Source organism: Psittacula echo (genome assembly GCF_963264785.1).
Source record: "Psittacula echo genome assembly, chromosome: 8".
Lineage (NCBI taxonomy): Eukaryota > Metazoa > Chordata > Aves > Psittaciformes > Psittacidae > Psittacula > Psittacula echo.
The window spans coordinates 5,326,465-5,352,017 of record NC_137744.1 but is presented as its reverse complement, the minus strand read 5'-3'; the positions used below and the strand labels follow the sequence as shown (position 1 = coordinate 5,352,017).

At 39.2% G+C, this 25,553-nt stretch overlaps 1 protein-coding gene across 1 annotated transcript in view; it reads left to right on the top strand.

The window, feature by feature from the left end:
- Positions 1–486: 486 nt before the first annotated feature.
- Positions 487–25,553, top strand: part of LOC308224768 (fibronectin type-III domain-containing protein 3a-like) — a 39,110-nt gene continuing 14,043 nt past the window's right edge. The window contains exons 1-6 of the mRNA XM_080624974.1: positions 487–577; positions 12,997–13,127; positions 17,477–17,552; positions 18,756–18,832; positions 22,530–22,764; positions 23,967–24,236. Coding sequence (XP_080481100.1) covers positions 13,032–13,127; positions 17,477–17,552; positions 18,756–18,832; positions 22,530–22,764; positions 23,967–24,236 — 754 coding nt within the window. The 5' untranslated portion in view covers positions 487–577; positions 12,997–13,031. The remainder of the gene's footprint in view (positions 578–12,996; positions 13,128–17,476; positions 17,553–18,755; positions 18,833–22,529; positions 22,765–23,966; positions 24,237–25,553) is intronic.

Genomic DNA, 25,553 nt, shown 5'->3' with positions numbered 1-25,553 from the left:
CCTATCAAAGGAAAAATACGTGTGTGATGATTTAAATTTGTTGTCTATAGAGGAATCGAGCACTTAGTAGATAAGTAGGTAAAAACACTTAATACCCACAGAATGCACTTCATACGGGAACCATCTGCAAAGTGTTCAAGTTACCTTGCGCTAATTAGATCATAGCTTAAGCATCAGAGTGTCTTTGGCTGGTGCGTTAAATGCATGTGCAGTGTTTCCCCAGTTGTCAGGTTTTGCCTTCTGTATTTACTGAATGAACACTAAAAGGTTGTGTGAGGGCTTCTGGTCCTTTCCCAGTGGAGTCTTCCTTGAGGTTTATTTGCTGATTCTAGTGGAGTTAATAGTTGCCTCTTCTCTGATGTCTCTCTTGCTGTTTTTCTGAATGTAGGTTGTTTTTTGCACCTTCTTTTCAAGACTTTATGCTTGCCAAGTCACTACAAAGAAAATTACTATTACTTTTGTCTTGTCTGCAGGAAGAAGACTGAGGGACGATACAGCACATTGCTCATACTACAGCAGGCACTGACCGTGTAAGATTTATCAACAGGAGCGCATTTAAGTCAAGAGAGTGTCAACGGTAATTACACATAACTTACTGTTCTCCCGGATTTTATGAAGTGTTTTTTTCTTGTTAAGTCTCTACATAACACTGTAAGGTGAAATAGTATAAAAGTACGAGAGATTTCTAAACTTAGGACTCTTATTTTTTTTCCTGGAAGAAATTTTTGGTAATTCAAGGGGAGGAAGAACAGATTGAGTTCTTGAGCTAAGAAGAGGTTCAGTGTTTCCACTTAAACGTTACTGACTTTGTAAGGTAGCAACCGTATCTCTATTTTCATGTTACTTGTTCTGTTTGTCTTCCCTCCCCTTAGCTGAAGTTTTCTCTTGGAGACTTGCATAATTGGCCTTTGGATAAAGAAAGTAAATTCTGTTTTTAGTGAAATGCGTTTCCTGCGTAGAAAACAGTTCAAGTGGGTGGTAGAGTATTGATAAGTGACCGACTAGGTGGCCTTACTCAGATTGTTTTTAGTTGGAGCTCATGGAATTGAGTTCCTCAGTCATTAAACTTACCAGGTCATGGAACTAACCAGCTTGAAAAGCAGAAAGAAATCTGTCAGAAAATACTGTCACAGTATGGCACTTCTGAGAGCAAGAATTCTCCAACTTTTTATTTTTTTTAGTTAAAGATTCCTGTGAATTCTTTTCATACACGAGACCCTCATGAAATCACAGCAGCTGCATTCTTAAAAATACAAGTAGCCCAAAGTAAAGATGAGTTTTAGAAGCTGTTGGCTACAATAGTACGTTTTATGTGGGAGAAGAACAAGCAGATGCAGTATAAAGTATTTGTGAACCAGAAATCATCTTTTCGACGTAGAGACACAAAGTCGTTGCTTTCATTTTTTGAAGGGTTGACGTGAGCATGTCCTGAAGACCATTGTCAAGCTTTTCCTCAATCAGAACATTTAAGTATAGCACTACCTGCTGTGCTGGTGGAGGTCTGTCTGTGTAGTTCATTTGTATATTTGAATTTGTGTTTCACTATCTGGCTGTGGATTAGACAAGAGCGGTTGCTAATACTGCTCAAAATGAGTATGCATTGATACTCCACAACTATTCCATAGTTATTAATTAACCCTGTCCTTCGACAAGGTTTTGATCACTGGCTATGTGATGTTGGCTGTATAGCTTACAACAGTGTGTTCTTTAGCCTAATGTGGCTGCTGCCTTGCAGAAAGCGATCACTCATCAGCTATGTTAGGGGATGGAATTGCGGTTTTGCATTGCATCATAGCTAATGTGCTGCTCATTGAGTTGAAAGGCATCCAAGCAGATCTTATTTTTTCTATGATGGGACTATATTTTTGCTGAAGTTAGGTCCGCTCTAATGAAGAAATAGTTTTCATGTTGTGAATATGCACCAAAATTCAAGTGTAACACACTAGTTTCAACTTTGTGAAGGGCCGTTGTGAAGAGCAATTTAACCCAAGCCCTTTCGTGTTTGGTTCACAATTGTATAACGCAACAGAAGAAATCAAGTAAGGAACTGAATGGTAACTCATGGATGTAGAATAGAATATGGTATGAAAATACATAAGTAAATACAAAACAAGTCTTTGGGAGAAAAGTTGAAAGTGTCCTGTGAGCAAAAGATTGATCAGCACTTAGATTTCTTACAGAAATAAAAATAAATTGGTAAGATGTTATATTCTCCTGGAGTTGAATAGGTATTTTGGGAGGGAAATTGTTTAACCATGTTAAATGCAGGTTTATAAAATTAGGTGAAGTGTTTTTATCTGCTGTTTAATGCTCTTTATTAAATAGCTTCAACATTGATAGCATCAGGAGCTTTCATTTGTGGTGTATGAAGTATTAGTGTTCTAAACTAGTGAAGATCAGTACCATTAATGTATAACCTCAGTTGGGTTCATCATACAATAGTTGAAGGAGTAAAGGCAGCCTTTAATGTTTGCTGGGATGTAAGGGTCTGTAGTAGTACTCTCTAAGTACTTGTAAGATGGTACATATTAGTATTGAGCAGAATAACTGTTTCCATCAGAAGGATTAACCTGTTTACCAATGCATAGATTTTTGTCCATTTCAAAACGTTGGGGAGGATGATTATTTAGAAGAACTGTTCAGTTTTGGAAGATACTATGTAAACAGCTTTTTGATATGTTGTAAACTGTCATTCTGGTTTTCAATGCCTTGATTTCTTAAAACAGGATCTTTATAAAAACACATATAATTATCATCCTTACATTCTTCAAAACTCATAATTTCCACTTACGCTCTTACGTTAAGATGTGATTACATCCCCAGGCTTGTAGCAGGTTAACTGATTTACCAATAAATACTTAAAGTTCAGATACAGAAGCAAATTATTCTGGTGTGTGCTGTGCATCAGCTGAACTGTGATAAACGGTTACATGTGTGTTCCTGGCCTGTCACAAATGCTGGGTGAAGTGTGCTTGCTTAAACTGCATGTGCATGATCTCATACTTGCTTTTTCTCTTGCATTTTCCATGAACTAAAAAAATGCACGTGGTCTGTTACCATAAGACTGCTCAGATGTGGTAACTTAAGTAATTTATTGGTGTGTTTTAGCTCTTGGTTTAAGTATAACCTGTTTTAACTAGACTAATTTGATCCACTGGGCAGCTAAAGCATTACAGCTTGAACCTCTTCTCACATTGTGCAAAGAAAACAGTCGTAAGTTTGTATATCAAAATAATTCTTCCTTGCTTGACGTTTGCATAATCTCTTACAGCTTGAAGAAATCCTTTGCTTTCCCTGTATTTTTATGCTTGTTTTTGATGTCATGTTTTATAAGAGAGTTCTTAAATTAAAAGCTTGTTTGTGTCTGTGCGTTGACGGGGTCCATCAAGCTCACTATTGATCTGCAGAAGCAGGTTGAGTCTAAGCTAATGGAAAATCAGCCTTTGCTTTCTTTAGTGCCTAAGGAAGCCTGAAAGCAAACTCGTCCTTGTATTAGTCTGGTGAAGTCCTGATTTTACTTCTGTTGTGTTGCATTGACTGCTCTGACTGGTCTTGTGGTAGGCAGCCTTTCCTGGAAATAACATTATTACTGTTGGTTTTAATACTATGGGTGATTGCTCTCTCTCAGGGTCAAGTTTAAAGTAAATAAACTATTGTTCAGGATTTGGAGTGCAGGCATTTGGAAAATAACTTTTGGATCGCATCTTGATTGTATCATACCAGCTGTACCAACTTTGTGCGTGTGTCTGACATCCCATAACACTCTCCAGTTTAATTTAGATCAGATGGTACCCAGCTCTGGCTCTAGAAAGGTCGGGAGTTTTAGGGCTTCCCTGGCATAATCCCAGGAGGTGTGGTTGGCTCAGCAAACTGACATCCGCGCTGTGTGCCACGTTTGGTGGAAATACATCTTGTAGGACAAAGTAGCTCAGCCGGGCACAGGGTGCACTTAAATTTGCACTCCAATGTGCACTCCACTGGCAGGTCCTCAGCCAGCTTGTACCTGAAGGTTCTAAGAAAAGCTTTTGAAAATACTTAGATATTTATTCCTTGCTATGAACTAGGTTTTCTTCTCCCCATAAAGAGGAAACTCAGATGAGCAAGGTGCTATGGAGTATGTGTTTGTGTTACAGTGGAGTTGTCTGCAGATACAGTAGCTAAGTCTTTGGATTGATTCTAGTCTTCAAAACAGAACTTTTCCCCCTGGAATTGAAGGAGGTTGGTAAAAAAAATGGGCAGAACTTGCTTCTTTTGAGGGGAAAAATTACCATGGTTTCAAGTTTAGGTTACGCTTCAAGACCAAGTTTGTCCCGTAAGGAAGAACTGTACTTACTTATTTGGATACTTAACCTGAATTTCAGAATCTTGGAGCATGTGTAGCTCCCTGTAGAAACTTGCAGTTCTCATCTTGTAAATCTTGGCATGGTTTTAAACATTTTGCTTCATCTGTTCTGTAGTTGCTTAAAGGTATAAACTCCAGCTACCTTTTTGCTGACCAGTTCAGATTCCTCTGTGGCTGTTACTGCAATATCACCAGTACATGTTTTTAGGTACATAGAAGTGCTCTTGAGAATGTAGCGTTGTCTTTCTAGAGTGTGTATTTGCAAAGAAGTACCCTTGGAGCTTTCCAGCTATTCTTTACCGCAGTTAACATCATGACTGCGTGAGAGCACTGTCACTGCTTTTGTTCTTGCAGGGTTTTCCTTTCTCATATTTTTATAGTTTTTTTCATTTCCATGGTGCTCTACTTCTTGTGGCTCTGATCAGAAGTGGTTTTGGAATTACTTTTCAATGAACCTTGGTGTATGTACTTCTACAGTGTATGTACTTCTACAGCTTCTAAGTGGTTTAGATAGATGTTTGGGCATAGAATTCCAGTAGTATGTTGTTAATGCATAAATAAACTGGTTTGCTGACTGAAAAACCAGAACAGTGTTTGGAAATTCAGGGGGCACAGTTTCACACTTAGAAAATAATGTTTGAAATAAATATGTTGTTTCATTGCATTCATTAAAAGCTATTAAATACAAGCTTGAAAATGTTATGCTTTATGTAGCTTTAGGACATTAAAATGAGTGCTTGTGCCAGAACATGTCATCTACCTGGCTGGTGGAAAGAAGAGCAGGTTTGCATTTAATTATTTTTTAACAACATTGAGAGAGCTGGAAAATTTCTTAATCCTATTATTTTTTTGAAGTTGAAATAGGGATGAAATGCTTTAAGGGCTCAGTCCTTTGAGGTGTTCAATTCTCTTGAACCCTTCTAGAAGCAGGAATGGGACCTTTCAAAAGGAGCTACTGGGTTTTGGTTTATGGGGCTGGTCTCTTTGGAAGCAGCACAGAAATGCTTAGGATACTATTTGCTTTTCTGGCAATAAAAGTAAAGACATAAAATAACTAAAACAATGAAGGAAAATATTTATCTAAAAGTAATGTCATGTTTGTGTTATGTAAACTGTTAATGCAAACTTTGCAGGCCTCATGAAGGGGTAATTAAGAGGACAGACACGGCCCTAATGTGACTGATGAGCATATTGTTAAATAACAGCTATAATCAAGTCAAACCTAATGTACTCTGGGCTTTGACAGACACTTCCTTCCCAGGTCAGAGTTTTTAGCAGTTGAGTTTCTCTTGTGAAGAACAGCAAGAAGTTCTGCAGTCACTGGAAAGATGTGTATAGCCCCCTATGGTGAGCACTAACTGCACTTCAAGACTGTGCATTTGCCTTTTTTGTCCCCATGGAATAGAACACTCAAATCTGGAGGGGTGTAGTTTCAGGCTAGAAAAGAATTCTTCAGTGCTATGGGTGGTTGCTGCTGTAGTTTCTATTTGAGGGTGGAGAGGAGCAATTCTTTTTTTTTATTGCTTTACTGGCGCAATCACATCAGGAACCTCATCCACGTTGCTAAGGGAGGATAAAAGTTGATATTATCACTTAGGTCAGAGTTCCCAAGTGCCTTAGGATGTTGTATCTGCTGTTTCTCTGCATTTTTCGCAGTGTTTTGGTGATATGAGGGCTTTCTATCTCACTCTTTTTTTCTCTTTCAGGGAGAATTTCTATGAGCAGTCAGGCCTGACAGTACCCTGAGAGATGAGCTTTAATACTTAATTAAATGGTCTTTAGAAAAAATATGTCCTTCTGTAATTTGCTAGTTGCTTCTACATCCTGGCCCTGCTCTCCTATAGAGCATTTACACTTCACCACCCCCACATCCCCCCCCCATGGGTCATTCCTCCATGTTCCAACTTTTTGCAGCCTTTAGGAAGGTACTAGAGATCCTTCTGGTGCCTGGCCTGATGTATTTGATCCAGAAGTGGTCTTTGTGAGGGCAGAAGGTCTGTCTGGACAGTGATAAAAGGCTTGTGGTCACTTATATTTTACCTTGGAAACTATTAGCACTGCTTTAGAGTAAGTATTTAAATAACAGAAAGCACAGAGAAATGTTTTTGGAATTGTCACTTTTTAGATATCAAAAGAGAATATTTTGAAAGAATTTCTAGAAGAAAACACTTGGTGCAGAGTGTGGAGACCTTGAGCTGTGTCTGGGGAGTTAGGTGGGTGGTTTGTTGAGTTTCTTTGTACTGGGGCCTCAGACCTCACCTAGGTGAAAATTGCAAGGTCCTTGCAAGACGTAGATCAAAATGACATCAGGCTTTACAGCTGTGAGTATTAAAAATGTTTGAGCACATTGGTTGGATAAGTCATGAAGAGTGTTTTCAGTATCAAAAGATTTGGTGCCCTTCTGGCGGGAGGCCAAACTTCCTACAAGATGGTGCAAACAGATTCACTTGGGTGTCATAAATTAATCCCAACATTTTAATCAAAACATGTATTTAGTTTTGAACAGATGACTGTTACGGAGCAGTGTGGTCTCTCTTCAGAGCTGAACTTGTAACTGAGGTTCTGTTACATCTGATTAAGTCTCTTGTTCTCTTAATCTTGCTAAAGGTAAACCAGTCCACCTAGAATGTCTCATGTGTGGTCCTGTGGCAGAGGAGAACTATTTTAGGATTGGGATGATATCTTAAACACCTTGTTAATGCTGTTTATTTGAAAAACTTGGGTGGTAGAGGGTAACTTGTATCATTTTTCCAAAATCTTTCCTACCTCAAAATTGTGTGGGGCATAAATCAGAGGGGTTTTCAGAATTCATTAATAAGGTTTGATTTTTATGACGAGGCTATTCCTTAGCCTGAGGTTGGGGATGACTTTTGTTTGGGTTTGCTGATGTTCTTTTTAACAACCTTCAGAGAATACCAATGCAAGTGTAACTTGTGAGGTTAGAGTGTGTGTAAAGTAATTCTGTAATATAAACATTTCTTATTAAAGCTTCAGGGTTTTCTACAACACTGCTTTTAATAAATAGCAGCATAGTACTAGTTTACTTCCTGCAGTAAATGTAAACTTCTGATCAGGCTGGAAGGTTGCATAAGGCACTGAACCTAGAAATCAGGAAGTCTGAGCTATATTTCTAACTCTCCATCAGACTTCCTCTCTGGTCCTGGACACATTGTTCTCTCTAACTCAGGCATGCTGTATTTAAAAAAAGTCTCCACTTAAGCTCCTTGGAATAGGAACTTTCCCATATTAAATCTAGCACTTACTATAATGAAAATAGTCTTTGTGATAGCTTCTGTGTGGGTTTTTGAACTTTTTTTTTTTACCATGTGTGAAACCAGTTCAGCTTCTAGTCTGGCCAGTGAAATGAAGCTAATCCATTTCTGTTCCCCCCCCAGTTAGATTCTGTGTGATATATTTCTGAAGAGAGATTTTTAATGTACTTGGAAAACATTCTGGTATGAGATAACAGGATTTTCAAACCTTACTAAATAGATGATGTTAGTACACATTTGCACAATAGATAATCTCATTTTCTATTAATATGATTAAAGGTTATAATTCCAGTGACAGCCTGGAGAAGAGAAGGCTCCAGGAAGACATTAGGGCAGCTTCCAGTGTCCAAACAGGCAGAGAAGAAATCTGGAAAGGGGATTTTGGCAAGGGTATGTAGGGACAGGACAAGGGGGGAATGGCTTTACTCTAACAGAGCAGAGATTGAGATCAGGTATGAGGAAGAAATCCTTCCCTGTGAAGGTGGTGAGACAGTGGAACCAGTCGCCCAGAGGAGCTGTGGAACCCTGGCAGTGTTCAGTGCCAGGTTGGAGGGGGCTTGGAGCAAGCTGCTCTAATGGAAGGTGTCCCTGCCTATGGCAGAGGGTTGGAACTGGATGAGCTTTAAGGTCTCTTCCAACCCAAACCATTCTGTGAATCTATGAAATGGTTAAAGGAGGGTTTCTAATGGGGTAAGCATTGCTTACTGAAGCCACTAGAAACATTTGTTGGTAACTCCCCCCGTGTACTAGAATTGTTTATTTCACTTTGGATTGAAACTATTTCACTATTTTAGATTTTAATTTTAAAATGTCTCATGAAAATCCATGGTATTTTCCAAGCTTAAGGTACGATGATCTTGGTGTCAGAGAGACTTCGCTTACCTACCTTTGCTTCCCTAGTTCTGTCTAGGAGCATAATAGCTGTTTTGTATGCAAATGAGAGCCCAGCTTTCTCTTCAGCAGGGAGTAGGCATGAATCAATGAACACTGAGCTCAGTGCGGATCCTCTGGAGCTGGACGGGGTCCAGGATGACTGCAGCACTGGTTGAGAAGAATTTGGGCTGAAGAAAAGGGAAGGCCAATGTTTCAGTCTTCCAGAGTCTCGGCATTTTTACTATGTCAGGAAGTGAGGTCAGGCACAGCCGCTGTGTACTGTAATTGTTTTCTGGAAGGCTAGTCATTAAGATTTTCTGTTTTTCTTAGAAGCCTTTGTAGTGTGAGACTGTCAGTGGAAAATATTGCCTTTCTTTTAATATGGCTAACATGATTAACCATATTACACTAGCACAGTGTTGAATTACTCAGAAACACTTCTCGGGCTATATTTTTCAAATACAGACTGGTTTTATTTAGTTTTGTTTTTTTTTAATGTTGTGAAATACGTGACAAACTGTCTCAGCTGTTTAGATGTGTGTGTCTTGACCAAATCATCTTAGAAGGCCAAAGCTCAGGCTATTTCCCGGGTTGATTTCTGTTAAATTGGAAATGTGATATCTGCCATTCCTTCTTTCAGCTTTGCTAAAAGAGTGCTTCAGAATGTTTGTTTCCGAGATGGGTAGTCCCAGTTCTTTTTCTTTTTTTTAATGTCTACATGGGCTGACTTCATCTTTCAGCTCAAACAAGGTTTGGGAGTGACCTTTAGCTGCTGTCTAATAGAAACCATTGCAAAGAAATGAATCAGGCCAGAAGTTTCCTTGCAAAATGTAACTTTTCTAAAAATTAATCTATTTAATTCCATACTCAAAAACCTCCAGTGCGTGGTAACAAAGCTCTAGAAGCTAGTTCTGTTCTGCTATTAATTCATGTATAGTGATTCACTAATTCTCAGTATATTCCTTTGCAACTCTGAAAACTGCAGAATTTGCTTGGTCTTTAATGCTTGCAGATGGGATACTTCTTGTTTCTTTTTAGTCTAGAAGTTATAATTTTGCGTATTAGTTCATTTTTGCCAGTGCAGCCTGTGAATTTGTAGTGCAAACACTTTCGTCTTTTTTTGCCCTGACCACTTGGATAGTTGGTAGTGATGATAAGCTTACACCACCTACCTGCTGAGAATGGACTGTGGAATATAGTAGTCTCTGTTACGAAGCGTATGATAGAGCAAAGTAGCTTTAGGGGACCTGAGAAGCTTTTTGAGGCAGTTCTGCCTGTAGGTAGGCTGTTCCTTTTTGGTCCATGTACAACTCACCAGCTGGATTTGCCTGTCCAAGCTAATGTTGTTTGTGGTGAATCGAAGAGTTCAGGTCAGTGACAGCATTTGAGGGGAGCTGTGAGAACTGGTAGGACTTGTACGGTGGGAGCTGTGGCTGGAGGTGGGTTCAGGACCCTTGAATCTCCTCTCTGACCATGCAGAGGTTGCCCTCTACCTTTGCTTTGGAATCAGCTGGCTGACTTCTAGACTAGCAGTAAGAGGGTGTGGGTGATGGCTTTTCAAGATAGATCTCTCTTTGTTTTGTTTTTCAGGAAATTGTGTTGAGTATGTAATAACTTTTCAGGAATTCTCTTTTTATTTACCCGAATACCATCTCCTTCCTTGAATGAAATGGAGACTTTCGGGGCGCGAACCTGTTGATAACATGCTCAGCAGGAGTGCTTTTTTGTTCTTGAGAAGTTTTATTTATTAAACTTGTGAGGAGTTGAGTCCGATGCTTGTTTACCAGCAGAGGTGCTGCATTTGAGAGCAGAAGTGTCATTTGCTGCTCTTTTATCTGTGTTTTCAAGGAATGAAGCTGTGCTCTAAAGCCAGAAGAACTAGGTTTTTGCAAATCTATTGGTGTGCAGTGGGATATTCCTCTTCATCGTTGGTGTTCTGCCACTTGCAGCCATCTGAGCCCAGCTGTGTAGTAAAATGTGAGCAGTCTGAGTGAGGTGAAACTGCCCAAGAGTTATTAAAATGGTTTCATTTATGCGAGTACTTCTATTTTCTCTGACCAGATGAAGATTCCTGCTAAGACATGAAACTCTATTTGCTGGTTTTGGAGGTTGTCATCAACTAAATAAAAACACTTGTTTCCTGATGCTTCAAGTATTAAGTTCTTCCTCTGAAAAATAGGAACTTACAACACCAAGCAAGTAGAACATGTGTGTGTAGGTGTAAATGTAAATACTACCTGTGTCGTTAGGCAGTAGATGAAGGAGTCTAAAAACCACGTGGATGTTGGTGCTGTGCTCTACAGCTTGTCCGGGCTGCCCTGCTGCTGAGCAGCATAGATGAAGCCTCAGAGAATTATACTCAACCAACGTGGGACACGAGGACAGAAACTTTGACTCTTTATTTAAAATTGCAGGTGGTATTTGGCTTGTTTCAGAACACATTTTTCTACAGCTGGTTATTTTGGTGAGTTGAGCATTTGAATGCCCATATATTTGCTTTTTGGTGAAGGGTTTTCCCCTTTATATTAAGTGCTAATTTCTGTTGTCTTTGAGTTTCTTAGGTGAAAGAAATTGAGACTGTGCACATATATGAAGTATTTTCAGTCTGCCTGTGTATACTGAGTTCCTGTTACAGCTCTTAAGACTTAGATCTAACCTCTAAACCTTTAGAAATAGGAGAGGTGTAGTGGAAGAAACTTCTGCCCTGATGTTAACATCCTGACTGGCAGTTTTACCATGCAGTTATTTTTAAATGGAATCGTTATATGCAATCAGATGAATTTGTTTCTTTGGCACAGGTAATTCAAAATCTGACAAATAGGATGGAAGATTACTCAGGAAACAAATAACATGCTAAGGTAGTTAAGTATATTTAGGATAAACCTGGTATAAATTTAAACTTTGGAGGTCGTTTCTAGCCCTTGATCTGTTGCAGTCATATTTGGCCTCTTAAAATTGCAGCTGGAGCAGACCCAGAGAACAATTGGTATGCAAAATGAGCTGGTTTCTTTGGCAGTCTTGGGTATTTTGTTGTGCTGCATTTTGTGGCTGTGTGATTTGTATCAGTTATTTTGAGATGCTTTTGCAAACAAGAAGGAATGTGGTTTTTACCGGTGGATGCTGCCAGCCTCTCCCTTGTAATGGAAGCACAGGAGACATCATTGTGAAGGCAGCTTTCATTACAGACCCTTCAAGAACAACGTGAGTTAAACCAGAAGAAACTATAACAGTTGGGCTGTGATATTTCTGCCGCTGTTGCTAATCTGCTGAAGATTCAGTCCTATAAGCACAAAATTAAACAGGAGTTTTCCTGTCTCCCCTGCTCCCCCAAACATTGTCATTTCCATCCTGGCTGTAGAAAACTGAAATGGGATTTGGCAGTTGTGTGTAGCCTGACTTGATTCATGCACAGATTTGAGTGGAGGGAATGATTTTTATTTTTATGAAATGGACTATACTAACTGCATTTTGTCTTCTGCATGGGTTTTTAGGAGGTAATGGGAAAGGAGAAGGAAATGTCAGCATTTCCTGCATCCTGTTATCTTGTGCTTTTTATGGATGCTGAATTAACTATACCCTGAAAATTCACTAACATTTGGGTTATATTTTGACATTTGGATTGTATTTTGACTTATATAGTTACACATTATTCACTAGAAGCCCAAAGCTGGGCAGCACTTTTCCATATGCAGTTCTGCATTTAGTCAAAGACGCTTGTACAAAGTACTAAGATACTTAAGCCTCGTTTCCACTGTGTCAAACTTGTATTGACAACATGTTGCAACATTAAGGAAATTGCATGGTTTGGGGGCTTTTTTGATCATCACAGACACTGAAATGTGCGTGCAGTGTGTGTATTATTTGGCCTAAAACTTGGGTTCCGGAGTACACGCAATTTAGAAATTGTAACAACAAAATCAGGAATAAAGTGCTGCATCTATGTGAGTTATGCTACTGTGTAATTACTTCACTTACATACCTGTTCCATCACTCGTGGTATGTCAAGTTGCATATGCATGATGCATATTCAAAGAGCATTATTTTTAAAGGAGGATACATGTTGCTTTGGTTCACTGCTTAAAAAGTAGGATAATGTATCAGACCACATGGGTCTTCACCAGTGTGAAGAACTTGGATAGATGACGTGATCCCCTCCATGCTTTTAAGACTGTCAGTTTGCACAAGTTTTTCAAAGTGGGCATTTTATAGTAAGTTTTGCCTACAGTTAAAATCAGTTTATTTGAACATTTTTGGGGGAGAGTTGTAGAATGTTGAGTTCTGATTGTATTTTCCTATTGAGTTTTCAAATGTTCTTCTGTCATTAAAGGATTTGATTAATATCACTGGGCAAGTTTTTTATTTTGTGGAAGAAGGGAAAAAACATAAAAACCTGAAGGCACTACTTTGTTTTTCTTCTGAAATATTGTTGCCAAGTTAGGCAAAATAGAGAATTAATTACTTGGTGGAGGGCAAAGACATAACTGACACTGGCACTCTCTCTTTTGGCAGGTGGTTAAGCAGTTGTCAATGAATGCTTTTCAGACATGATGGCCGACCAGCCGCCTCCATTAGAAGCTACACCTATACTGAATGAAGTGCCACTTCTACCTCATATGGTTAATGGAGACAGCATACAACAGGCAAGTAAATCCAGAGCATTTTCATATAAGTCATGTAATACTGTGACAGTGGTTGTAGTAGAGGGGTTGACATTCAGGTATACAGCAGAAAACAGAACAAATGAAAAATTGTTGCACAGCATGTATGATGGCTAAAAGAGGCTTGAAATAAAGGATCTATGATACTGAAGTTAGAGAAGTGGGTGGTTCTCAGCACTGATATAATCAGTAAAATAGAAGTGCAGATATAGAGAAGAAAATAATTCCTTGTGAATACAGTGGGATGTTGCAAATTAAAAGGACTGCTTGTTTCATACATGTGTTTTAAAATTAAACTACAAAATCAAAGAATAGAAGGAAAATACAATATATGGATTTAATACAGTGCTGCAGTTTTGAAAGCTCTTAAAGCTCCTGTAAAATAATAAACATTAGCGAGTGGTTGCAGTGCTCTAGAGTAATTAGTCTGTTACAGGGAAATAAAAGACTTTGGCTTCCTGATATTAAGTATCTTCATTAATAATTTAATTAATTAATAATTAAACTGAAATAAGGTAGCTTTAGATTAGCTATTAGGAGGAAGTTTTTCTCTCTGAGGATGGTGAGGCGCTGGCACAGGATGCCCAGAGTAGCTGTGGCTGCCCCTTCTCCGACAGTGTTCAAGGCCAGGTTGGACGGCGCTTGGAGCAAGCTGCTCTAGTGGAAGGGGTCCCTGCCTGTGGCAGGGGGTTGGAACTGGATGAGCTTTAAGGTCCCTTCCAACCCAAACCATTCTGTGATTCTAACAGTGAAGACCTTGGCATGCTTGAATATACAGTGGGTAAACAGGGTACAACAAAATAATCATGAATTGTTAAGGGTCAGATAGACCGTGAATACTGGGAAGTTTTAAATGAGATACCCTTTACTTTGTAATTATTACAGATGGAGAAGGAAGAGAGGTGTGCATTGTTTCAGTTGTAGTATACTTGGAAAAATGAGCTTTATTTAAAAAAGCGCACTCTGCATTTGTTCCTCAGATTCTGGAGATAAAAGCACAATAACTGTGTTTTGAAATAAGTAAAGCTATAGAGTCTTGAAGCTATTTCTGAAGTTCTAGCATTAGCAATGTGAAATTCTAGACACTGACCAGCTGTGAGCTTATTCATTAGGGAGCGTTTCATGTTACATAAGGAAAAGGGATCAAGTAGATCTAATTGGACACTATCTCTGTAGCTGTATTTGTATAGCATGTCGTGTTATAGATCAGTGTGTAGAGTACGAGTGTGTATTGAGTGATCCAGGAGAAGGTGACAGCATTGCAATTTTCAGAACTTGGTGGAGACTGTTTGCAATCAGGTGAGGTAAATGGGAAAATGGCATTTGAAGAGTAGATCTGAAGACTGGTAGACTCCAAGACTTTTAATTATATTGGAAATTGGGAATTAGACTGTCTAGTGAGAAGTCTTCATGGGACCAAGAACATGATTTTATGTTAATGTGCCAACATTTCTCATTCTAAGGTGTCTGTATATAAACAAGGATGTGATGTTGCCATCTATGTCACTCAGCCATCCTTCAGTTGCCTAACACTCACTGCTATCATTTGTGGCCCTTTCCTCTAGAGAGGCTTGGGAGCCACAGTCACATTTTCAAGCTTGCTTTTAAATAGAGAATTGATTTAGAAGCTTTATTAATGCAGATGATTTATAATTATTTTGCTGCCAGTGCTGTAGAGGATAGGCTGATTACAGAGTATTGTACAGTGAGATTGTTTTCAGAAGTAAAACTGCTTCAGCTGTGTTGATCCTACTGACTCTGAACTGGGCGCACAGGACACTTGAAGGTGTTGGCAGGTCTGACTCCCAGCACTACTCTGTCGTCTGACTTGGCTTAGACTGACTTGTTAGAAACACTCAAGCTTCCTGGAAATTTTCCTTGGAGGAAGGTAGATGGAACTCCATTTGCTTCATTAATTAGAGTGAGTCATTCCTCCTAAGACGTTGCCCCATGCATTCCTGAAATTCCAGTCTTTGAACTGCTCTACAGCCCTCTGATTACACCAGTTACTTACAGTCCTTTTCACTGATCCTTTTCAATTAATAGTTTCCTGAACTGTTTGTCAGAACTTCAGTTAATTGAAATCCATTCTGAAGATCTGACACATTCAGAGGCTCTGAATTTTTAAAAGGACCCCTTTCCTAACTCTGAAATTTCTTGCCCTGGAAGATGAGACTCGCTTTGGGGTTTAATACCTGCCTGTGGAGGCCCATCCCTTTCCATCCCCAGCAGCTGCTGTTCACAGCAGACCTCATCTGTCCTGGTTCTTTGTGCTCTGGCAAAGCCCCACCCCATTATTGTCAGTTTTCTGTAAACGATTAACGTTGCTTCTCTCTTTACTCATAGAAGTTCAGTAACGTTGGAGTAATACATTTACTTACATACTGAAATGACAGATCTGCTTAAGTTTCAGTCTCTTAATTATGCCATTTAAGAAAGCATTACCTGTCATCTGTCCTTCTGATGTAACTGTGATAAGTATTGCTTACTGGCTAGATGTTTTTTGTGTTCTAGTTATGTCCAGAACTCATCTACCTAAGTAAAATTCTCCTGTACTGTGAACTCAGTGGAGCAGGGTCTACGTTCATACATGCTTCTGCATCCCGTATTAACAAATAAAAGCTAAGATTAATATAGCAACATGCAGGAGCTGCAAAATCAGTGTTAAATGGTGTTTATCAGTCTGCCTCTTTCACTCCCGCTTTACATACAGGAGTTTAAATGTAACAAATCTGTGCAAACCTCAGTCTCTTTCTGTGTGGAAGTTGCACCCTCAAGAGTAGAGGGAGAGAAAAGCGGGAGGTGTCAGCTGTAACTTCAGGAAACTGGTGTGTTTGCACTTACTCCATTAAACATTAGCTTTAGAAAAGTGCTTTGGTTAGTGCCAGCATGAAGTGACTTGGCAAACTCTTTGGAAAAGAGTAGTCAGTGGAGTTAGTCAAAATACGGAGGGTGAGTGAGGGACCACAAGATCTTTTTAAGTCTCATTCTTTTCAGTGATCTTTTTATTAATGACCAATATAATAGAATTGAGGTGTACTTAATAAATCTGCAGCTGATGGAAATAGGGGGAATTACAAGTATCTTGTAAGCCTAAAATTATTTTGGTTACTAGAAAGATGATCTAAGAAATTGGCAACAAGTGCAAAATACTGTTTTTAGGTAGCCAGCTTAACATAAGGAACAATGGGTTTCGCAGTGGTCCTTTAGAAAAAGGTCTGCACGGGGATGGATAAAGACTGCAAGTGGAAGTCATCAGTGTTGCATGGCTTCCAAAAAAAGGCAGATAAAATTCCCCAAAGGATTTACATACAGGGTATGGCATCTAAATCACAGAAAACAATCTTTTATTGCTGCTTTATTCTTTATTTCATTGATGGTTAAGACATGGAGTTTCAGGTTGAAGCAGGGAATGTTGAAGTTAGATGATAAAATCTGTGATGATGGTGACAGTGAAACTGTGGTGCACATGCCTGGGGAATTTACAGAGCTCCATCACTGGAGATGTAGAAGCACTTCTGGCAGATGTGCACATGGATTAGGGTGGAAGTGAATGCAGGTGTGTCCAAACTGACCTGCAGAATCTCACTGTTAGTTGTGTTTCTTCAGCACCAGGGTTACTCAAACATGAGAAAATTCTCCTGATCTTTCAGGAGCCGTCAAGCAGAGACAGTAGGCATGACCCACTTCATCACCTCTTCTGCCCTCCTTCCACCCTCAAGTTACTTCAGAGCATCAGAGAGTATATTGTCAAAATACATACTTGCATGATTTCAGTGAAAAAACATGGCTGAGTTTTGAGCAAAGCATCTTTTTTCTTTGTGGCTTGTTTTGTTTCTGTTTGTTTGCTTGATTCTTTATTTATCTGTTTCTCTTCGGGTTTTGGTTTTTTGTGGGGTTTTTTAATGTGCATATAGTCATGACTTTGCGTGACTTAGCCCTGAAACTGAAATAATCTCACAGGCAAAGCTTGGGAAGCGAGGTGAATCTGAGGTAATTTATTGCTTCAGTAGAAGAAGAAAAAGCGGTGTGAAAATATTGAAAACAGAAGCTAAGTCAATTATTTCAAGTGTATCAAGAGAAGCACTTCTGTTTGTAATCAGAGAAAAATCCTGATTGAGCAAAGCCAATGATTTTATGTCCAAGTATTAAGAAATTTCGATTCTACCCATCAGTGTGTCTCATCTTGCTTTTTTACCCTCTAAGGTAGCCAAAGCTGTATTGTTTTAATCTAACGTGGGCATAACGAAGAGTTGTTGGATTTTTTTCCCATGTTAGGTAATTTCTAGAATAAAAAAGAAAAACCAAAACACCTCTTTTTTTTCCTACAGGTTATTCTTGTGCAGGTGAACCCAGGTGAAACATTTACAATTACAACTGAAGATGGACACATTCAATGTATTCAAGGTAAAGGAAAAACTGAAGTACTGACTCCAAATCTCACAGAATTACTGCAGGTGTTTGTTACTGTAATGTCAAATGTGGGTTTATATGTTCTGCAATGTAATAAATCAGATTTTTCAGTTTGTACTTAAAGCACAAATGAGACAGTGCTGGGAAATTGCCGAGATTCCCTGCATCTCTGCGCACTTTGCTTCTGGTTTATAAAAGGCTGGCATCTCAGCTGGTTTTGTGATGATGCTTGAATAAGTGTCTTCTCAGAATCTTAACACCTGAATTTACATGGGATTTAGTCCACACTAATCTAAACAACTTGAACAGATGCTGTGTGACCTCCTTTTACTGTAAGGTAGTGGCATTAGCAGTCTGCTGCTGTTGTGGGAAGCGCTGCTACCCCTCTGTGTGTGGCTGCAACCTACTTCTTACCTTGTGGGTAAGTGACAGAACTACAGATCTCAGTTGGGTCAAAATACCTCTTGTAAGTCAAGTTGAATTTATCAATACTTCAATTTTTTGAGTATTTTTTTACCATGTCAAATAATATTACATGAAGTGTGTCTATTCTGCTTGCATCAAATCCCAGACAGGAATGTTTTCTTTCAGCCTGGTGTGAAAAATAAGATATTCTTACTTAAAAGAAAAAAGATGGTAGACCAGCTGTCAGCGTCCCTATGGTGCCAGTGTCATTTATACAGACTTTTAACTCTGTCACAAAATAAGAACTAAAATATATCTAAGCTGATTTTTGTACAATTAAATAAATACTGTTGGCTGTATCAGTGCCATGGTTGGGATAAATCTAACCTGTGCTTTTTGTAGAGTAAATGTACATCCATACTTGCAGTCAGCAATATTATCTAAAATTCTGAAAGTTATTAAGTCATACTTCATATATATCTTAAATGTAAAAATGAAGTATCCTCAGTGGCATAAATTGCGTTGTTTTTCTTGATGGAAACTTGCTGCAGTCACTTTTTTTTATTAAACTCTGAATCCCAATTATTTAAGTTTCTCTCCAAACTGACCTTTTAATAGGATAGTTTAAACCTGGCTTCTAAACCTGCCTGTCTAAAAGTAGCTCCATAAATACAGTTGGATGCAGTTGCTGGCTTTTCAGGCACCAAAGTGAGACACCACCTTGGGGAAAAAAGGTGCCTTGAGTTGGTAAAAGCCTCATTTGTTAAAAAGTGGCACCTTGTTACTTCTCAGGTCCAGCACACGTTCCTATGATGTCACCAAATGGTTCTATGCCGCCTATATTTGTGCCTCCTGGTTACGTATCTCAGGTAAACTTTAATTTATTCTCCTGTTTCAATATGTTTGTGGGTGTAGCTTTTGAACAATAAGGCTGTTGATTATTTTATTTGGAACGGCTGTTAAAAGTATTTCTCATATTTTTTTTCATTGAACTTACCAACTTTTTAACTTCAATGTAGGCTCTCTCGCCTTCTGGTCACAGAGTAAAATTTGGTCTAGTTTTCAGGATTTGTTTATAATAGTACCACTAGGCAGGAAAAGATGACTTTCAGTAAGATAGCAGATGGCTCTGAGTTGGCTCCCAGCTCCATTAGCAGGATCCACATCTTGATTTTTGATTCAGTCCTGTTTTCAAGGTGAAAATAGGTGCCTGGGTCATATGAATAGTCCCAGCTGACAGCAATCTGCCAGTGTCAGAGGAGTGATGGGTGTAGCTAAGCACATACAGTGCTTAGCTCTGCTAGAAACAGTGTGGTGGGAGCATAGCTGGTGGCAGCATTGCAGTTGAATGTGTCTTGTGCATACTGTGGGTAGGAGACTCATGCTTCTTACATTGAGTTTATAGGGGTCGTACACCAGTATCATTTTCTCTTTCATCCTTAGGTCATTTTTTTTTCCTGGACTGTAAAAGATATTTCTCTTTAATGTCTTCTCATAATTCAATTTGTTTCTGTTCAAAGTTTTCAATGTGCCTTTCTTTACTAGCTCTGATCTGCTTAACATTGAGCAAAACACCCTGCTATTAGAGCAGAAGTGTGAAGAGGAGTGTTAATGCCACTAACATGTGCCTGTGAAATGAGCAGGACTCTGGGCTTCTCTCCCAGCTTTACTTTTCCATCCTCACTGGTTTTCCACTCCTCTGTGAAGTCATAGCAGGTCAGACCTGCGTGTGGTATTTGAACTGTTATTAGAGACACTTGAAGTTACCAGTTCAATTTACTTTTTAATTGATGCATTTTTAAAGGGAAGTAATTAAAGGCTTAGATGGAACAAGTTGGGGTCTCATTTTTTAGTGGTGTTCAAAATGTGAAGTTTTCTGGGTAGGCTGTATAGTCTTGAGCTCCCAGGCAGTTGTCTTTTTGGATACAACTGCATCTGCATTTTGTGCTTCTGCTGTTATAAGAAGGTACTTCCGTGCAGACCCTGAAGAAAGGTCCGCCAGATAATTTATACATCAGTATGAAATTGAGTTTTCCATGCAAATCGTATGCAAAGCCCTGGCAAATGCTGAGGTGTACAAACTGAAAAATACATTTGTTCTGTGTTTGCTGTCACATGAAACTAGGGGGTTGTTTTACTGTCCCTCGGTCATTATGACGGGGACAGACAAGTTTGAAACAAACTTTAAATCAGAGCTTGAGGTACTTACACTGTTCTTGTCAGTAGATGAGACTTCAACTTTCTGCTCCCATATGTGTCTGGAGGAGCCTGAAGATAAATACCTTGGCTTCTGCCAAAGCGGAATGAAGCAGTTCAGTAGTGGATGATGGGGGTGTAGCAGTTTTGGACTGCAAAATCACTGTATTAATGTATCCCTTCTGCCTGAATTTGTGCCATGTGTCCAGTTTAATATCTATACATAAAATTGAGTTAACATAGCTGTCAGAATTTGCTATGACTTTGGCTTGTATGTATTATAGCATGTGATACAGTTCAAGTGGCGTATTTAGTCCTGTTGATGAACCAAAAAGCCCCCCATGTTGTTTCTAAAACAGTGTATTCAGTGTAAGCTTAGTCTTAAATGACTTCTTGTAATTTTTTCTTCCATTTAAAGTCTGTTGAGAATTGCTAACAAATCAGCCGACTCTGAGGTCATCTCACAGCTGAACTTTGTCATAGCAGTTTGTGAGTGGACACATTCCATTTCCCTTCAGAGGAATAATTCCTCATTAGTTTGCTCTATCTTTCGCTGAGGAGCTTTTCAACATGCACTGTTGGCATAAGCAGTGTTTCAACATCCGTAATGCCTTCTTGGCCAACTCGGAAACACTACAGTGATCTCCTACAGCCAAACTAAATATGCTGTAAGAGGGGATCTCAAAGGAGCTACCAGGACAAACATTTTGCCTGCTTCCTTTAAACGGATTTACTTCATGGATTACATTTTAATAAAATCACTTTTTTGCATCTCAGTTGTGTACACCCACCTGCAGCTGGGAAGCGTCCCCCCACTTGCATCCACAGATAGTATTTTCTGCTGCCTGCATGATCCATCTCTGTTAATCCTAAAGCACTGTAAGGCCCTGACTAATAGCATTTGTGATTTGCATTTTGAAATGCAACTAGGAGGAGGTGGCTGGTGTAGAAGGGAGGAGGCATAAAGCTGCAGACTGATTTTTAAGCCAATCTAAGAAAAATGCCTGATTTTCCTACTGGGACTTGATTAATTTTTAAGTGTCAGTTTGCATTTAATGGTGAACATTTTTCTATTATTGATTTATTTTTGTTTTTCAAATTACATTGCTCATACCTCTTTAATCTTTTGTGTAAGGGAGAAAACAATTTGTTGTCTGTCTTTAAATAGGATTTAATAGAGTCTAGTTTGCTTCCGAGTCAGACTTCTCATTAGGTACAGTCTGAATCTTCTGCCAGTGGACTTCTGTGTTGTGGTAGAAGAAACAAACTGGAATACGACCTGGTGATTTTTCTGATGGTCAGCTCAGAAGCCTTTTACCCTGTCAGAACTGTAGGTGCTGAAAACTTAATCCCTCAGTTACACAAAATAAGCTGTAACCGCCGAATGACAGCAAGGCATTGCAGATGTCCTCTGTCTGTACTATGAACCTACTGGGAGAAAGGACCCTGTAAACCTCAGTCTCTGCTTGTCTGTGCCACGAGTACTAAAGATAAGACTAAAATTGTTGTACTTCAGCGTCATCATTGTTTAATGTGTTGGCTTGTGAATCCTGCTCTGGTGTTACTCTTTGATCTTGTCTTCTAAAACCTGTGTTCTGTCCAATGTCTCTTCTCAGTTTTAAGATTTAGAGAAGCGTTATTGTGTAAAACCTTAACCTATTTTTAATGTACTGTAGGGAAAGCAATACATTGAGATAATAATGTATTTCATGCTGACAGAGTTGGGTTACAGAAGGAGCCTATAAATTGCCAGTTTAGGACACATCCTTAGAAGTGTGCATGTGCATACATACGCATGTGCTGTCTTAGCGTCTCTTTATCCTAGAGTTCAGACGCACAGACAGGTTCCTCATCTGAATTCTCTTAGCCTGGGGCAAGCATGAAATACTTTGACATTTGAGTTGGGTTGGATCATAGTACAAGACAGCAGAGCTGACTTGTAGTACTTGCCACAGGCTAAGAATGTGTATGCAGACGTGTACCTCAAATCTGACGACGTGCAGTGACTTGTACACATGACAGCGCTGTCGGTCTGAAGCACTTCATCTAACTGCAGTTACAAGTGGACTGGGAATTACACCCTGATCAATTCACATTACTTGTTTAAAAAAAAAATAATATATGCATTATTCATAAGTTACAGATTGCTTAGCACTTTGGTGTGTGAGGCTCAGTTTCTTAAAACTGATTGCCTCAAACTCCAGTTTCTTGCAGTAACATGTGCTGGGTTCCCACTGGAATTTGTGTCATTGTGTATATTCCTGACAGATGGGTTGTGGGTATAAACTTAACTGTAGAGATTCTGTATCAAATGTGCGATATTTAAAAGGTTGTTACCGTACTGACTTAATTTTGTGTGTTGCATGACAGGTGGTGGAAGAAAATGGAGTTCGTAAAGTGGTGGTGTTGCCGCACTCAGCTGAATTCCATCCTTCCATGCATCCTCCTCCTCCTCCTCCTCCCCATGTGCCACATTACATGCACCACCACCATGCTCTGCTCCCTCACCCCCCTCACCCAGTGTACCCTGCGGTTCCGGGGACAGGAGAGCTGCCACCACAGTTCATTCACCAGCATCCACCACCACACGTGTTTCAAGAGCAAGGTGAGAGCACAGGTCACGTTTAAATACACGAGAAGGCCTTTCACTTGGTGCATCTCAATTGAGACTGTCGGGTTCTGTCAGCAGCTCTCTTACACATTTCTGTGATTTTGGTGCTGGTTATTAGACTCCCTGACACTTATCTGTGTTGTTAAAATCCTGTTCTGTTTCTAAGACTTTAACTTAGAAGTGTTCTAATACTGTGTATGGTCTTCGTGGATCTTTACTTTTGTTATTGTAAAGGCCCCAATGATTTCTTCTGCCTGTCTCTAAAATTGTGCTGTTCAAAGCTGCTGTGTTTTGTCACAGCCTTGACATGAAGTTCTTTTGAAAATGCATTTAATTTGGTACTTGAATGTGTTCTTTTGACTGGACAGAGACCAGATATGACTGGAAAGAAAAAACATACATAAACCAAAAAAACGTAGTAAGCCGTGTTGGAGGATGAGGTGTAAGTCCGCTCTGTATTCACATACTGAATGAAGCAATACTTAAGTGGAGGAATGGGGGCACCACTGAATTAAACCAAGATGTAAGCCTTACTATATATTAACACGCAATTAACACAAAGAAATCGGACTACGTAAGACCATTCATTATCTCCCTCTCAAGCTTAAGTTGATAATTAAGCTATTTTGGCTCATGTCTAGGGTAAAAATATTCAGTAGCTCCCAAGCTGTGTTTTAAAGAGTTAGTTGGGGTCCTAAATTTGCTTACGCTTTCTGAAAAGGTGACTGAATTTGAATATGAGTTAAATAGGAAAAATGGAAATTTGCCTGCAGATATTTTGTATATTTTGCTATAGAATGAAACCTCCAGGTGTGATATTCCTCTACTACCTGATCTTTGTGCTCTTACACTGATTTGAGCCCAGTCCAAAGCCTCTTGACCTGGTGAGGTTCCTGAAGCCTGGTGGAGCGTGGCCAGGGAGCAGGGCAATACATGCAGGTTTCCTGTCTGTTGCTCTGCTGCCCAGAGGCTCCTGAGCATCAGCTGTGAAACTCCTCAGAATATCCCATGTGCACCAAGCTCAGGTTGCATGAGCCATGAAGCTCCACACATCTACAGACTGGCAGCAAGCACAGTGAAGTGCCAGAGGTGTTCAAGTTCTGGTTCTACTATAGTTACTCCTCTTATAACTTACAGAGAGTTTCTCAGATGTCTAACAAATTGTACTGAATGATTAAGTTCTCCTTTCTTCATAGAACCTCGTTCTCATGGAAGGACCAACTTCATTCAGCGTGATGAAAGGAGTCTCAAAATGCAAGAACACTTGAAGAAGAGACTAAAAGACAGACAAGCGAGTGGTCATACTAACAATAAACTTAACAGTCCTCCATCTTCACCACATAAAGTTAATTCTTCCAATGCAACACTTCAGAATGGAAATGGAAAGGGACAGCAAGGGGCAGGAGGACCACCAAAGCAGAAGCAGATAGGAAAAACAAAGGGCAATCCAGACACAGATATGGGAGGTAGGTTGCATTGAAAGGGTAAAAAAAAACCCCACAGATCTAAATTCTTCTGTAACAGAAAATATAAATTCATTGTAAAATAGTTTCTGAAAAAGGAATTTGTGCATTTCTTTGACTATTCAGGATTAGGGAAAGCCTGAAACACTTTCCATTGTGTTTGGATTTCTTTTATTTCCTCTAGAAATCATAGTAATGTCAGGTTTCTTCATTTGAGATTTATCAGATAAGGTCTTCAGGAAGATTTCATTTTAAGCCTTTTGGTTACTTCTGTGCCTTTTCTAACCCAGGACTGATCAGCGTTCCAAGTGAGGGTGAACCTGTGGGTACTTTCATAAAAGACTTCTGTCTTTTTATAAAATACCACATTATAAAATACCACACTATACTATGTGGTATTTTTCAGATAACTAGGAGTTATTTAAAATTCTGAGAAGTAGAAGGTTCGAGCAACTGTCAAGGTACAGGTTACTGTTCGATCAGTTGTAATTTCAGTTCAGTGCATTGTTTTGCTTGAATGAACTTTTTAATAGCTTGTGGCTGTTCACATACACTGAAGTACTTAGTGTATGGTATCTTTCCTGTTGGTTTGAAACAGTGTCACTGAAGTGCAGTTTCTTATCATGATGCCTTAAATGATCTGAGCATCTTTTAGAGTTTTGTAAATGTCTTAAACTAAGTGGTGGTGTTAGGCTGCAAGGTCTAGTCCTCATTTGTGTCGCTGTTGTATTTATCTCTTCAGTGAGAGAAATAAATCTGACTTTGTAACTTGGGAAGTAAGTGAAGGTGGAAGTTTTCATCCAACTTGTTTCAAGGATGAAGAATATACTTGATTAAAGACTTGTCTTAATACACATTTGCGGGGAAAGAGTTTTCTATTTGCAGAATAATATCCTGAATTGTTCGACATGGACAGTTGTAAAGATAGGATTCAGTTTACAAATGTAGCCCTTTTGGTACCTGTAAGTATTTTTAGTGTGCAGTTTTGATCAGGCTTCTTTCAAATTATGCCTAGACCAAGTGTTTTGCAATAGAAATTCAAGGAAAGCATGTTCAATAGGTAAGATCTTATTGTCATTTTTTTTAACACCTTTCATTTTTGGAGGAATGTTTTTGAGTTGTCAAAGAAAACCTATTTATGCTCGGATTAGGAAAATACACCCTTTGTGCAGGATGTACTAAAAGGGTTTTTGTAACACTGTTAGTTTTGGATAGTTCATGTTTCTACCCTTCAGACAGCCAAAACAAACAGGGGAAATGAACTTTGCACAATAATACTATTGTTAAACTCTTATTAAGGCAAACTCCATCTTGTGGTGG